This window comes from Electrophorus electricus, chromosome 23, assembly GCF_041902795.1.
Source record: "Electrophorus electricus isolate QZ-2024a chromosome 23, ASM4190279v1, whole genome shotgun sequence".
Taxonomy (NCBI): Eukaryota; Metazoa; Chordata; class Actinopteri; order Gymnotiformes; family Gymnotidae; genus Electrophorus; species Electrophorus electricus.
In genome coordinates, this window is record NC_137519.1 from 9,001,328 (window position 1) to 9,016,180 (window position 14,853).

A 14,853-nucleotide genomic window follows, 5' to 3' on the forward strand; every position below is an offset into this window, starting at 1 on the left:
ATATATTATAGAAAACAGTGTAATCTGTATCTTATTCTTGTCAATAACAGTTTATTACAGTCATTGGCCATCTTTATTCTGCAAAACAATACAGTTAACACAAATGCATGGTCTGATTCATAAATATAACAGGAATTTATCAGTGCTTACAAAGTTATAATAATTGAGTAGTGTGAGGTAGTGCTTTATCAGTGTCATATCTCCAAGCCTCTCTCATTGAAAAGTTGCAGAAGCTTTACTTCGAGCACAGGGTTGGTTCCACGAAGCCCTTTTACTACTTCCGCTGCCCATACAAAGTACTCCTGAACACGTTCAGGTGTCCAACCTGTCAATAAACAAAAGGTGACATTTTTAGGAATACATTTTAAACATTGGCTGGGCCCTTCCTCCTTGTCTCAGACATTTCTTGAGCTGCGAGAAAGCATAACACACCTACAGGCGTGCAGCGATTAAGGTCCCGTAGATTATACAACTTGTCAGCCAATTTGACCAGTTTGGCCTGGTGACTGCAGTAAGGTGCATGTTCCACTTGCAGGCGTTTTCTTTCATGTTTAGGCAGCGATTTGTCATCAGTCACTTCCTGGACAATCCTTGATACTGTATTTCCAAACACAGTCTCTAGTTCTTCAACAGTCGTGTCTGTATCTTCTACAGTGTCATGAAGAAGTGCTGCCTGTATTACAAGACACACAGGTCACTGCAAGTAGTCAGTCACTTTTTACAAATAAACTAATTAGGCTAACACAATTTTATTTCAGTTCCTAAAAATATATTTGAAACTCAAAGACATTCCTGACTCACTTGTAAAACTTCGATATCAGTGATTCCACCTTCGTGGCTCAAGATCCTTGCCACCCCTATGACAAAATTCAATATCGATTATACATATTAAAACTAAACAGAGTGACTCAGTAGACTTTGGCTTTGAAACCCTCAGTAGCCTACCTATGGGGTGGTTGATGTATGGGGTTCCTTCAGGGTCTTTGCGACGCTGGCATCGATGTTTCTCTGCAGCGAAGCTTATGGTTTCCAACAGGACTGCCGACTCTGAACTCATAACTACACTCGGGGGGCACAAATATCGCTAGAGATGCCTATTACTATTTATTAATGTGACGGTGTAGTCAGATTCTTGGTTAGCAATACGTAACGTTAGCTGGCTGTTTCTCGCCACCGAAACCTCAACTAGCCTGTATTGGGTTTTGTGCGTTCCTTTAATTTGTCCGTGCAGAAACGCATAATTGTCATTCTATTAATGTGACTTCCGCAATCAAAGTTGCAAGGTAATGTGCCTGTCATTCGTAATTGTTCGCTAGCTAGCAATTTTCAGTCGACTGTGAGAGATTACCTCCGAATATGTTGAATAAGGCCAGGCTAACGTTAAATGATCCTGTCGGCGATGGGTCTAGGCTGTGTAATTAGCTTTAAAACAGCTTCACACTGCAAGATAGCTAGTTAGCTGTTTTACATCAGTGAACCAGTTCATCTGGGCGCATACCCGAGGTGCACGGCGATGTCTCTAAAGTTCAGAGCATAGTTTTTAAACATTCACATTAACAGCATGTAGTGCTGCGAATCCTGACTACGTGCAGTTAAGTGGCATCTGTAACTAGCTACATTGTTGCTTCACAGCTAGCAAGCCAGCTAGTAATGATGATAACGATAACGTTTCTAATGTACGTTTAACTGCGTACAGAAAAAAAACATGTGTCTGTTGTGCAGAGTCCCACATGGCACAGACTGACAGGAGAGATGCTCCCGGACTTCCCGACTTTTCATTACTTAAAAGACTGGCCAGGGACCAGCTTATCTATCTGCTGGAACAGGTTCGGAGCAAACTGTCTTTAAATAAAGTGCAACTGTCAGGTGACTGCTGGTATTAAGTTAAGGAAATGACTGTTTGTATTTTGCGCCCGAAGCTGCCAGGGAAGAAGGACTTGTTTATTGATGCAGATTTGATGAGCCCGCTTGACCGAATTGCGAATGTCACCACACTTAAGGTCGGTTTAATTTAAAATAGGGTTATAGAAAAATATGTAAACTGAAAATATCGGGTATGAAAAATGAATAAATATCCCTTCTTTTAAAATAGCAACATGAAGTGGACAAACTGTATAAGGTTGAGTTAAAACCAGTCGTCAGTGTTTCAGATCAGTAAGTTTCCCTCTCATCTGGCCCTCCACGATAAAATATCCATTTATGGCGTTATTAGCCAACTTGGGTCATTATTCTTTGTCCTTATAGACTGTGCTTTTTGATACGTCCTCGAATACAGACTGTGAAATGGATTGCAGGTTAGGCCAAATTTCGAACAGAACATAATCTGTGTTACAAATCAAGGTGAAAACTACGAGGAGTCGTTGTATTAAAATACAATTCATGTTCGGTCAATTTTTGCAGATGTAGTTAAGTCGGACAAGGCAGTTGGAAGATTCAGAAGATACAAAATCATATTTACTCCTCAGAAGGTAAGCTCTTATTAAATGAAATGATTAATTATTGTGTGTTTTTTCTGTGTCTTGGCGTACATACATTGTCTGTATAGGTTATATTTTATGTATAAAGTATATGTTTATATATTAATTGTTCACTGATCGTATAAATAAGAAGGACAAACGGTGTCATTGATGCGAAGCTATTTCAGTGCTAACAGCACCCCCTGGTGAATTATGTTAAACACGAATGAATAAGCATGTGAGTGTAAAAAGCCAGGTCCCTGAGGTGCCGGATCTAAAAAATGTAGTATTCCTATATCTGTACTAATTACATATGGCAAATTTGAAGTTTAAAACTTGAATTTCCTACTGAATACGTGATGAATGCCATTTCTTGCAGTTCTATGCATGTGAGACTGTTTTGGAGGAACAGGGAGTCTATGGCGGTAAGAACTCAAAAGTATCAAATAAAACAGATTTAAGGCAGATTTATTGAGCTCACATGCTACTCTAAAGACATTGATGGGATTTTTCTGCAGATGTGACTTCTGATGAGTGGGAATTCTATCTTCTTCCACTTGATGATGACATCATCAGCCTAGAACTGCCTGAATTCTTTAGAGATAATTTCCTGGTAATATTTGCTTACTGTGTGCATTCAAATGATGATGGTCTAACTCACAGCTGAGAAAACGATTTGATTTGCAATATAAAGCAGCCCAATGCCAGTTTTTCGTTTTCCAGTAGGTGGTATTAGTGAATAGGAATAGATTAGAATCAGTGAATGGCACATATCTTTTCAAAAACTCTGCTTTGTATGAAATAAAAGTCTTGGCTGGGCAGTTAATGACTGGTTATAAAGTTGTGCACAGTTACACCCACATTGTGGAAACTCTGTTAGCCCAATTAATCAACTGGAAGTTTAAGGATAGCTTATTGTTGTATTCTTTGGTATGTAATTATTTTCTATGATTTAAGTGATTTTTCCAATCACTAGGAAGGAGATCAGCGCTGGGTGACTACTGCAGGAAGTGCATTACGCCTGTTACATTTCCTCTTTGGCCCCTTCTCAAAAGTCTATGGGATTGGACGATGTGCCAAGGTGAAAGCTGAGGGGGTGGAAGGAAAAACAAGATTTTTTGTACAGAATATCTTTAGCCCTTTACTACTTTAACATGTTTTGGCTCCGTGTAGATGGTGTATGAGTCATGGAGGGAGCAGGTGGAGGATGGGGAGAAGAAAGCGCAGAATCCTGACATTGGAAATGTTTTCCTCATTGATAGAGGTAAGTAAGCCAAAATAGTGCATACTGTTATGTTGTTACATATATAATTCATGTAATGTCCAACATAATTGATCAGTTTTACTTTTACAGATGTGGACTTTGTTACACCTCTGTGCTCTCAAGTTGTTTACGAGGGACTGGTGGATGACATTTTCAGGATTAAATGTGGTATGTAGGGGTATGCTTTTGTATTATTGATAGTTATGTATTTATTTATTTTTTAAATCTGCCAGCAGCTTTATTAATTTGTAATTTCTTCTTGTTACTTCATTTGGAGTTAATTTTGACTAATCCCTACCATTTGCTTAATAGGTAGTGTCGAATTTGGTCCTGATGTCACATCCACTGACAAGAGTCTAAAAGTGATGCTTAACTCACAGGATAAGGTACATGCTAGAGAAAGAAATAAAAAAAAACTGGAATGTGGGTTTGGGCTTGGGTTTGGGTGGCCTGCATAGGTGGGAGAAACCCAGAGGAAGAAGGAAATTTGGTGGGAGAAACAGAGAAAGAAAGCATAAGAAGGACAAGAAGGAGGGAGGATGCAAAATTTGGCACAGAAGAAAAGGGGGGAGTTGAGTGGTATAAAAAGAGAGGTGAACTAATGGGGTTACAGGTGTGGTTTTTCTGCCTTTTACAATGTCCATGACTGTGCTTATGGTTGACTTTGTTAAATGCTTTATTTCAACAGGTATTCAATGAAATTAGGAATGAGCACTTCTCCAACGTCTTTGGCTTTTTGAGTCAAAAGGCCAGAAATCTTCAGACAGCATATGATGTAAGTCTTTAATTATCTGGTAAATTTTTCACATTATGTGTCCTGAAGCTGTAAAAACCTTCTCAATTGTGTCCAAAAATGAGTCTCCATAACAACAGACATCAACAACCGGAACAATCCTCTTTCTCCTTTTATCGTCTTATCTGCGTATGTAATAGAAACGATGTGGTATGGATATCAAGCAGATGAAGGCGTTTGTTGCAGAAGAGCTGAAAGGCCTGAAACAAGAGCACCGTCTTCTCAGCCTGCGTGAGTTACATGCAAGTCCCTTTGGCTATTTTGATGTAACTCTTTTTTTCTTAATGAATATCCTGGATGAGTTAATCTTGACTAGTGCATGGGTGGCATCTTTTTAACCATTTCACTGCGAGTTATACTGTGTATGACTATGAATGTGACAAATAAACCAAACTTGATGTGAAGCACAGGCAAAAAGGACTTACTGACTACTAAATGATGTCATAACAGACATTGGTGCATGCGAGTCCATAATGAAGAAGAAAACAAAGCAAGACTTTCAGGAATTGCTGAAGACTGAACATTGTAAGAAATGTTGATTCACATTAAATAACACAATTGTGTATTCTTCCAATTATTCATTCATTTATTTGTTAGAAGGATGGACAAATATTGCCTCTTAATTTAATGCACATTTTGTGGGGTGTGTGTGTGTGATTTAAGCTTTACTTGAAGGTTTTGAGATTCGTGAATGTATCACCTACATTGAAGAACACATTAACAGACAGGTACATTATTGCAACAGCAGAACAATTTAATATCAATCAAATACCAGTTTTTCCATGAATAAAAAACTGTCACTAACAGTGAGTTGTTTATTTACATTACAGAGAGTGAGCATCTAATGTATATTATGAACTAACACTATATAACATAATATAATGCTTATATAATGCTTCATACATCAGGTGTCGATGATCGAGAGTCTAAGACTCCTTTGCCTGTTGTCCCTTACTGAAAATGGTGAGGCTTATGAGTTCTTATAAACAAGTCATTTAATAAGTTTATTTCTTTCATTATTTTTATTGTTGTTATTAATGTTATATTTGAGATGGCCAGCTAGATTACCCTTTTTATAATTCTAGTTTTTATATGCTATTGTATACTTTTTCTACATTAGGACTTCTCCCGAAAGACTATCGGTCCCTGAAAGCTCAGTACCTTCAGGTGAGTTGATACAAGTGTAGATATAGTTAAAAATTTCAATTAAATATATATATATTTTAATTGGATAGTATTTCACCTTAGAGATCTTTCCACAAAGAGCCTTTACTAAGTATACTATAGTACACTTCTTACAGCACCTTTACTGAGTATACGTTCTTGTAGAATACTGTGTTTTACAGAGCACATATTGTCTTAAATTTCGTTTAATGCATGATAATTATGCCTTCATCATTTGATGTCTGGTGTTTGAGAGTTTGTTAAACTTGTTTATCCTGCTGTGCGCAGAGTTATGGTATAGAGCACCTGCTGAGCTTTGCCAATCTGAGACAGATTGGTCTGCTGGTAGAGCAGCAGCCTGGTGAAACACTAACAGTCATGGAAAGCAAAGTGGGCAAACTCGTTAATGACAAGACTGCCGGTGAGATGCACAAAAATCTCCTCCTCTCTCTGTTTCTTTCTCATGCACATACAAACACATGCAAACAAGCCACATGCAAACAAGCCACATGCATATAGCGTTTGAGAGAAAAAGATGTCAATACCTCCACACGTTTTTCTTCCTTTTTTATTTTTTTTTAGGAAAGCTGACTGATGCTTTTTCCTCCCTGGCCAAGAAAAGCAATTTCCGAGCCCTGAGTAAAAGGCTGATGCTGGTATGTAACATCATAGATTATCTCCTATTATGTTAGTTGGCAAAGGCAGTAATAGACTTTGCATTTTTATTCCACGATCCACAGATACCCAAGACAGGGGAAGAATATGACCTCCGTGTCCCACGAGACATGGCCTATATCTTCAGCGGTGCTTATATCCCTTTAAGCTGCAAACTGATTGAACAGGTTGGTGCACGCAAAGCAAGGGTATAAACTATAACTTTAACATTTTCTTCAGACTGAATGCAGCATAAATGTATTTATGTTCACTGTGCAGGTGTTAGAGAGGGATGGCTGGACAGGGTTTGAGGAGGTCACACGCATGTTGAATGGACATGAGTTTGCAGTAACAGGTCCTGAGCATCTCTCTCTCTCCCTTTACACTTCAAACATCTCTGGCAGAAGATTACAATTTTCAGAGCAGTTTGCAGGAAATTATTTTATTTCAATTAAATTTCTCTTTCTTTTGAACATCATTTTGACTGTAGGCCTGGGCCTGGGAAACCAGTCCCTGCTGTCTTAACATTAAATGTTTTATTCTCACTCTTGCTTAGAGACTCAAAATGTTTGCCTTTCCTTTTAGGAGGCAACAGTGGGACTGAAACAAGAAACAAAACAGACCCTCAGAGGATTATTCTTGTGATGTTCCTAGGAGGATGTACTTTTTCAGAAATTTCAGCTCTCCGCTTCTTGGGCAGAGAGAGAGGTGAGCAAGCTTCTGAAGGAAGATCTGTTTTAATGAATGAACTGCTCTCTAGTGTTAACACAAACATAACTTTTCCCCTTGCTAAAGGTTGCAAATTCATTGTGCTGACCACAGCCATCACGAACAGTTCCAGACTGCTGGAGTCTCTGCTGGATAATCAGGGGTGAATCTTCAGTGGTTCATGTTACAGGCTAAAGGCATCACAGGAGGGAAGTGTGAAGTCTGCAGGACACAGCTGTGAGGAGGCTTCGAAAGGACACCCCCCCCCCCCCCCCCCATAACATGAATACCATTGACAAAAAGCACTACATGTCATTTCAGTGAAAAATGAGTATACATGTTTAGATTTAGGAATGAAACAAAAATTATTATGAAAACCTCATCAACAGGCCTTCCCGTTGCCAACTCCAGATGTAATGTTCATGCTCTATTTGGAATGTGATATGCAGTGTAATAACCAGCAGGGAAAAGATCAATATTGATCTTAAATTTGGGTGCATCTGACACTTAAATCAGATTAAAGTTTGTGAGCATTGCATCTTACAAAAATGATTAATCCTTACTATTGTGATTTGGGATTGCCATTGCTTTTGGAAAATGAAAACCACTGCGAGCAGTTACACTCTAAGCATAAAAGCTGGTTTGGGTACAAAACAAGCGCACACAAACCTTCAAAAAAGAAAAAAAATAATCCAAAAACCCTTCACGTCGAAATATGCCATCTTTCTCTACTTAATGAACGCGATGTCAATAAATGTTTCCTTCGATTCTGAGGTCTAGCATAGTCAGCTATGGGTTGTTCTAGTCAATAAAGACCACTGAGGCGTTTGAAAAAGAAGGGCAAGTCATTGCAGATAAGCGGTAACGTCTCTTTTACTGACTTTTAAACGGGTAGCAAAATTTTAACTGTGCTTGCACTTTATTACTCTTGAGTTTGCATACATTTACTGCACTTATAGTTGGCCATTGCAATCAGTTAGTTTTTGTGTGAAATAGCTTAACAATCCACCAAGATTTCTGGGCGAGACGAAAGAGCATTTCTTACGTCGTTGAAGAAAACTTCGACTACTAGCGACAGTTCTCTCAAACACACTCACGCATGCGCGGTTCACCACTCGCTAGCCAATGAAACACGAAGCGCGTGTTTTGATGCACGTTTTGAATCGGACAGAACGGCTGCGTGTAGGCAGAGTCGTCTCGCGCTACACTGTCTCCCACCCACTGTAAAAGAAAAGCATTATTGGCACTTTAGGATGAGGAAAAGGTTGGTGATTGTAGCCTTCAAGTATATTTTTACAGTATATTGTTTTTGTTGACTTAGTGGCTAACAGTTAATTACACACTCTTGACAGTCAAGCCAAGGTAACCTAGAGTAACTCGATAGCTGACAGCTAATGGACTAGCTAGCTAGCTATTTGTCCTAGCTTGCTTACTTTGATTGACCATGGGCACATCTTTCTCATACTTTATCCAGTTTGCATAGTTTAACAAACGAAGCTACAAAGACAGTATCTTGGCAAGACGTTACTGTTTTTCTTCTCCATTTATGATTTTAGCGAGGTGCTTGCTGCCGAATCTGTGGCATGCCTGAATAAAGCACTCTGCCACTTGAAAGACATCTGGGAGGAGATTGGGATCCCGGAGGAACAGAGACTAGAGAGAACAAATGTCGTCAAAAACCATATCAAAGTGAGTATGAATTTGATATGGTCATGTTGTTAGTCACTAAATCTAATTTAAAAAGCATCTATAAATCGTGAGAATAATTTTACGTTTTAGGGTCTTCTAGACATGATGATAGCCGAGGAAGAGAGTCTGAGGAGGCGTTTGATTACTAGTATTGAGACGTGTCGCAAAGAATTAAGCAAGGTGTGCTCGGAGCTGCAGTTACCTCCATTTCAGGCAAGTGTCTGTTTACTGTGGATAGACTGTACGTAATTGACCTTAGCCAGCCTATTATGACCATTAAAGCCAAAAGAAGGATATATAGAGAAATAAACAAAATCAGTGATCAGAATGACTGCTTTTTCAGGGGACCTCTTAGCTGTCACACTTGGTTATTACAGTTACACTTATTTCAATCATCAGTTCTGCCAGTGAAATTAAACTGAGAACCAGCTACTGTGACATTGCATTTAACTGTGTGAGCAGTCATTGTGATATTATTTATTGTTTATAAATCCTCAGTGTTTTGAGCACTACTAGCACATCCTGTATTGTTAAAGGGGTGTCAGCTTTCCAGCTTTTTTACTTATTGCAAATATTGGCACCTCTTATGTTTCTGATGTGTGATTGTTGGGGGACTTGATGTGTTAATTCTGATGTTTAATTTACCAAAGATCAAGACGACAAAGACATTTACCTTTTGTGGTTGTTCTGTCTTTCTTTTTTCCTCTTTTGTAGGAGGAGAAGGGGAACACCATGCTTCAGCAGGAGAAAGATATTCGAACCTGTCTTGAGGTGATGCTAAAAGAGAAGAGCCAGAGGATGGAGATGCTTAAAACCCTAATAGATCAGGACCAGGACCTCTGTGACATCCTCTGCTCTAAACCGTTCTCCATTCCTGCAAACTCAGTTCCATCCCTTGAGCAGCTGGAAAGCTTCCGAGAACACCTTGCCAGACTCACAGCAGAAAAGGTGGGAGATTCTTTTATCTTACATTCATTCAAGTTTACATGAATCCTTAATAGCATTAGGCTTTTCACTGCATTTTTCTTAATGTTATTCATACCGATATAAATTTATTGACTTCACTTCAGGACCAAAGACATGGCAAGTTTGTTGAACTAAAGAATAAGATAATATTATGCATGGAAGACTTGGATCAGCTGCCTGAGACTAGTTTTGAAAAGGATATTGTGTGTGAGGACGAAGAAGCCTTTTGTCTTTCCAATGAAAATATTGATTCACTTAAAGTTCTCCTTCATCAGGTAAGGACATTTATGCTCAGATCAGCATGTTCCAGCCCAAATGATCAGCCTCACACAAATGGCACAAAATGCAAAATCTTGTTTGTTTCAGCTGGAGAGTAAGAAGGCTGAGAATGAACGCATCTGTACATCATATCGCGAGAAGATCCAGGAACATTGGGCCAGGCTGCAGATCTCACAGGAAGATCGAGATGCTATTTCTGAGCATATGACCTTGTCTAAGAAAAGGAATATGGAAGCTGTAAGTAGCTGTATGACGTGTTCCATTTTCTGCAAGTTCCATTATGTTTGGAATAGAGTTCCAATGGATTTTGTGTATGTGAGCCTGATTTGGAGCTATCTGTCTTTGTTTGTCAGTTGCAAGCTGAAGTCAAACGTCTTGAGGAGCTAAAGCTAAGAAATATTCAGGATGTTACTAAGGCTATTCGTGAAGATATTGCTGTGGTCTGGGAGAAGTGCTTCTATAGCACTCAGCAGCGACAGGCTTTTATGCCGTACTATGATGGTAAGCAGGGATTTCTGAATGATGCTTGGCAAATAGTTTTTCTCTGTGCCAGGATACTGAGAGATATGTAGGGGCTGAAAATTTGTTCTCTTTAGATCACTTTAGTGAAGAACTGTTGAGCTTACATGAAGCTGAGATCCTGCACTTAAAACAGCACTATGAAGATCATAAAGAACTGTTTGAAGGTGTACATAAATGGCAAGACAATTGGAGGCTTTTCTTGGAGCTTGAAGTGAGTTGGATAAACATGAGATACAGGCTGATGTGCAACACTAATTTCATATGAGATTTTAATGAGATTAATTTATGATATATATTTTTATTTTTAGAAAAAATCTACAGATCCTTCCAGATTCACCAACAGAGGAGGAAACCTTCTTAAGGAAGAGAAACAAAGGTCTGACATGCTCAAAAGCCTTCCTAAGGTAATTAGACTGCTCCATATTAGCAAGAAGGTCCTCTTTTTTTGGTCAGTCTGAGTAAAATGAGCCTGAATATTGACTCACTATGTGTTATTTAGCTTGAGAAGAAGCTGAAGAGCCAGATTGAGCTGTGGGAGCAGGAGCAGGGCAGAGAGTTTCTGGTCCAAGGTCAGAAGTTCATGCATTTTGTGGCTGAGCAATGGGAGCTGCATCGACTTGAGAAGCAGAAAGAGAAACAGGAAAGAGTATGCCTTTATTTGTTTATATGTGTGGACATGAACTAAAGCAATTACATGCTAATGTTTACCATTAGGATTAAATTAACTACTTACATAAATTCTTATAAGGTCAATAATCTATACTTTGTGACAGTCGTAGTGTTGGGAAAATTAATTCAGAATATGACCCAACAGGAAAGTAATTTTTGTAATGGGAACTCATTGCTTGCTAGACATTTGGCATGTATTATCAACAAAATCAGTAGATCCTTGCAGTGTCTTTGAAGTACCTAGACATTTAAGTTTTTGACACTTTTCTTTGTTTCAGCAACTGAAAAAGAGCAAACAGACAGAGGAGGATATGCTCTATGGAACTGCAGTTCGAACACCAACTAAACGAAGATTTTTGGGCAGCATGACTCCTTGCAAGGCACGGAAGGTAAAAACATTGACTGAGCTTTCACTTTGCTCAGAGCTAAAATTATGCTTTTGTACTTTAACCTTCTCCCCTTGGACTTATTGCTTTAGCTAATTCACCATTGCATAATTCAATACATTGTCTTTTTTTGTGAGTGCATGCGGCAGCATTAATTCTCCTTCCATTTCCCTCAGCTCAATGCTACCTCCAGCACCTCCACTGTCACTTCTAACAGCACTATGCGCTCTGTATTTGGTGGAACTGTCTGTCACTCACCTGTGTCCCGCCCTCCAATATCAGCAAGCAAGGTTTGTGCTGGGTAATGATGATACATTTAAATCTAATGTTTATTATTTTATTAGTGCAAGATATTGTTATTTATGTAGCAATTACCAGCTCAACACCTACACTCATGCCTCTATCATCTGTGTCACTGATATGCTGAGAATAGTCTTCAACCCAGATTATATTTTGTGTTGAAAAACTGATCAGGGATGACTGGGTTGATCTTTGCATAAAAACACATTGGTTAAAATTCATAATTTTAAAATGCAACTAAAAATAACCTAAAAGTGTAATTATCTAATGTAGATATTTCTAATGAGCTGGATAGTGAGTGGAATGTTTGTTTGTCTCTAAAGCAGGGTAACGCACCAAGGACTCCCGGTAATGGTAAACCTCCCTATCGTGGACTGGCGGAGCGTAACAAGGAGAACATTTGTCTTCTTAACTGTGCCTTAAGTGGTCCGAAGACCCCAGCTAGCCCCCGCCGTAACTTCAGTATTAATTCTGTCGCCAGCACCTATTCAGAGTTTGCGGTAATTTCTTTTTCCTCTTTGTATTCACATTCTTGCGAACAACACACAGTCTACTCATAGAGTGCAAAGGGTTTTAAAAGAAAACTCAGTCTGTTGGATACAAATTGGTTTGCTGATAAATTGTGCTAATTTTAACCTTATATATTGTGAATATGTGACTTCTTGGTATGGATAAGTAAGCCATAAACACCAAAGAGAAGGCCACATTTATGTGCTGAATATTGAATTGAATTGTGGCCAATTTAATAAAATTATTTTAAGCATATTTTATAGGGATATTATGAGCTGAAGTCATGCATGAAAAGGGTATCTTAATATTGGCCCAGTGTACTTGGTTTGAATTCCATGGCATAGAAAATAATGAGTCAGGATATGGAATGAGTGTCTCAAAACCATTACAATTCCTCAAAAACCTTTGAGACACCAGACACTTTATCTGTTTTTTGGCATTTATTTTCTAATATGACATGACATTCAGAGGAGAGGCTTGCCATATATTGCTTTTAAAAAGGAAAAAAATAGTGTGGACAATGCTTGTATATCATATATAATAAACTGCAACATATTTTTTTCTAAATAGTTTTTGTACATCACCGTCTGACCTCCTAAGCATTGGAATAGCCATCGATTGTACTGGTCATGAGCTTTATTTTTAATATTAATATTGTTTTAAGAAAAACAAACTATTAGTTTATTTTTAGAGCTTAAGTGAAACATCTTTCAGGTTTTGCATACATCATCACTGAACAAGTGCTTGTTAAAACTTGGCTTGTTTTGACTTGATGTGTTGTTAATACTGTAATCTGTTTTAAAAGGAGGTAGTCAACGCTGCAAGTGTTCAGTCAAGGTTTGTTTGAAAACAGCCATTTCAGAACCTAATTTCTGATAAGTGCATGCTTATCTTAACCCAGTTGACACAGCTCAGTAGCTTAATATTTACTCCAATATGAAATCAAGCAAATCAAACCTGTTGTAAAAGATGGCAAATTACTTATGTGCCAATATCATGTGCAACTCCTAAAATATTAAACTTCATATATTAATTAGAAATCTTTGCCGATATCCAATACCAATATCAATACAATAGGTTGCACACATTTTGTCTGCAATCAACATCTCATTGTATTATTTATGCACAGGCTTTTGTCCATGAACTTTTTGTCGCCTTGTAAGCTTATCCAACTGAGCTGTTGTGCATGTATAATCTATTGTCTTGCAGTGTCAACTCTGACTCTGGAGTTAGACTGTGTGTTTCACATATCTCTCCTTTCACTCTTTCTAATATCAGATCTTTCAACCTGTTAACTTCTGTCTAACTGCCCTCATCTATATCTTGCTAAAAATGTTCTTTAGTATTCAGTGTTTGTCAACAATACAAACTTCTTAGATCTCTTGTCACTGTTAATGTAAAACTCATGTTGAATCAAGATGATTGGTCATTGTAGAGCCTTGTAACTGACATTTAGTTAAAGTAATTGAATATGGTTGTCCTGAATAGACCTGTTGATCTTATTTTTTTTCTTTCTTTCTTTTGTATAGCGAGATCTCTCCAAGGCCTCTAAGTCAAAGTGTACACCAGAAGTCTTGAACTCGACCATCACACAGCTCTGATTGCACAATGTTTCATTGTTTTGGACAAGAGAGGAAAACACTGCATGAGAATTTCCATAGTCACATTTTTAATATCTCTGTTTTGCATTTTATGTGTAAATGAAGGTAATATATATATTTAATGTTTCTTAATCTATTGAATTATTTCTGTTACCATGATTAACACTAGTTTTAAAGAAATGTCTTCAAGTATGTAGCTGTCGAGTAATCAGTTGCCTCTTATAACATGTTTAAAGTATAAGTTTGGTGATTGGGTAAATGATTTAAGCTAGGCTGTTACCAGTTGTGTATGTGCTACATTAGTCTGCATAAAATGAATGTTTTGCACATTAAATGATATGGTTATAAGTTTTTTTCTTTGCACATTCTGCTGTTAACTACTTAAAATGTATTAAAAACTGTGTTAGTCATTTCACAACATGCATGTTAATAAACAGGCTATTTGTATTCATTGTTTGCAGTAAATTTAATTACTTTGTTAAACAAGAATTCCAGTACAATTGGCCCACACTCAGATTTTACTGAATGTGTGTAAGCATATGTGCAGATTTTGTATGGAAATAAAACAAACTTCATTAATACTAATACTGATTAACTATGATTAACCAGGAATTGATTGTTTATTCAAACCACCCAGTAAGGACAACATACAAATCCTAAGTATCAACCTTGTCTTTTCTTTTTGACTTTTTTCTTTAAAAAAATTAGACTTATTCTCAAACAAAATGACGACTGACATATGAATGATGCAATTCATAGACAAGTTATTGTGCACTTACCACTTTAACCTACGCAAGCATAATAATTTAATTATGGCATTTCCTTGTTTTTACGAAGAAGGTAACTAATGAAAAGCAAAATCACGCAACGTCCAGTTATAATAACGCCAATG

The 14,853-nt window shown here is 37.8% G+C and overlaps 3 protein-coding genes across 12 annotated transcripts; 2 read left to right on the forward strand and 1 right to left on the reverse strand.

Annotated features, from left to right (window-relative positions):
* Positions 1-31: 31 nt before the first annotated feature.
* Positions 32-1,200, reverse strand: hddc3 (HD domain containing 3). Of its 2 annotated transcripts, none has more exons than XM_027013838.3 (4): positions 946-1,200; positions 802-857; positions 437-673; positions 32-325 (listed from the first exon to the last, which is right to left on the reverse strand). In XM_027013838.3, exons 1-4 carry the CDS (start codon positions 1,055-1,057, stop codon positions 275-277), a joined length of 456 nt encoding a protein of 151 aa, XP_026869639.1. In that variant the 5' UTR covers positions 1,058-1,200; the 3' UTR covers positions 32-274. The 2 variants fall into 2 exon arrangements, with proteins under 2 accessions (XP_026869639.1, XP_026869638.1); XM_027013837.3 differs by having other exon boundaries at positions 433-673.
* Positions 1,150-7,314, forward strand: vps33b (VPS33B late endosome and lysosome associated). The gene is made up of 24 exons (XM_027013834.3): positions 1,150-1,283; positions 1,723-1,826; positions 1,920-2,000; positions 2,093-2,154; positions 2,245-2,294; positions 2,401-2,468; positions 2,836-2,881; positions 2,975-3,069; positions 3,433-3,537; positions 3,630-3,720; positions 3,811-3,888; positions 4,033-4,106; positions 4,409-4,495; positions 4,654-4,744; positions 4,964-5,038; positions 5,177-5,241; positions 5,422-5,476; positions 5,634-5,680; positions 5,966-6,098; positions 6,260-6,333; positions 6,418-6,519; positions 6,611-6,686; positions 6,917-7,039; positions 7,127-7,314. The coding sequence occupies exons 2-24, from the start codon at positions 1,731-1,733 to the stop codon at positions 7,204-7,206; spliced, it is 1,854 nt and encodes a 617-aa protein (XP_026869635.1). The 5' UTR covers positions 1,150-1,283; positions 1,723-1,730; the 3' UTR covers positions 7,207-7,314.
* prc1b (protein regulator of cytokinesis 1b) lies at positions 7,138-14,408 on the forward strand. Of its 9 annotated transcripts, none has more exons than XR_014119539.1 (15): positions 7,138-7,276; positions 8,596-8,728; positions 8,819-8,941; positions 9,443-9,676; positions 9,799-9,969; positions 10,061-10,210; positions 10,327-10,474; positions 10,570-10,706; positions 10,804-10,899; positions 10,995-11,141; positions 11,443-11,553; positions 11,727-11,851; positions 12,174-12,350; positions 13,166-13,197; positions 13,890-14,408. XR_014119539.1 is itself a non-coding variant. In XM_081706128.1 (15 exons), exons 1-15 carry the CDS (start codon positions 7,221-7,223, stop codon positions 13,936-13,938), a joined length of 1,878 nt encoding a protein of 625 aa, XP_081562254.1. In that variant the 5' UTR covers positions 7,138-7,220; the 3' UTR covers positions 13,939-14,408. The 9 variants fall into 9 exon arrangements, 7 of the variants coding, with proteins under 7 accessions (XP_081562254.1, XP_081562255.1, XP_081562256.1 ...); XM_081706128.1 differs by having other exon boundaries at positions 11,727-11,840; XM_081706129.1 differs by having other exon boundaries at positions 11,727-11,840; positions 12,177-12,350.
* The last annotated feature ends 445 nt before the right edge of the window (positions 14,409-14,853 follow it).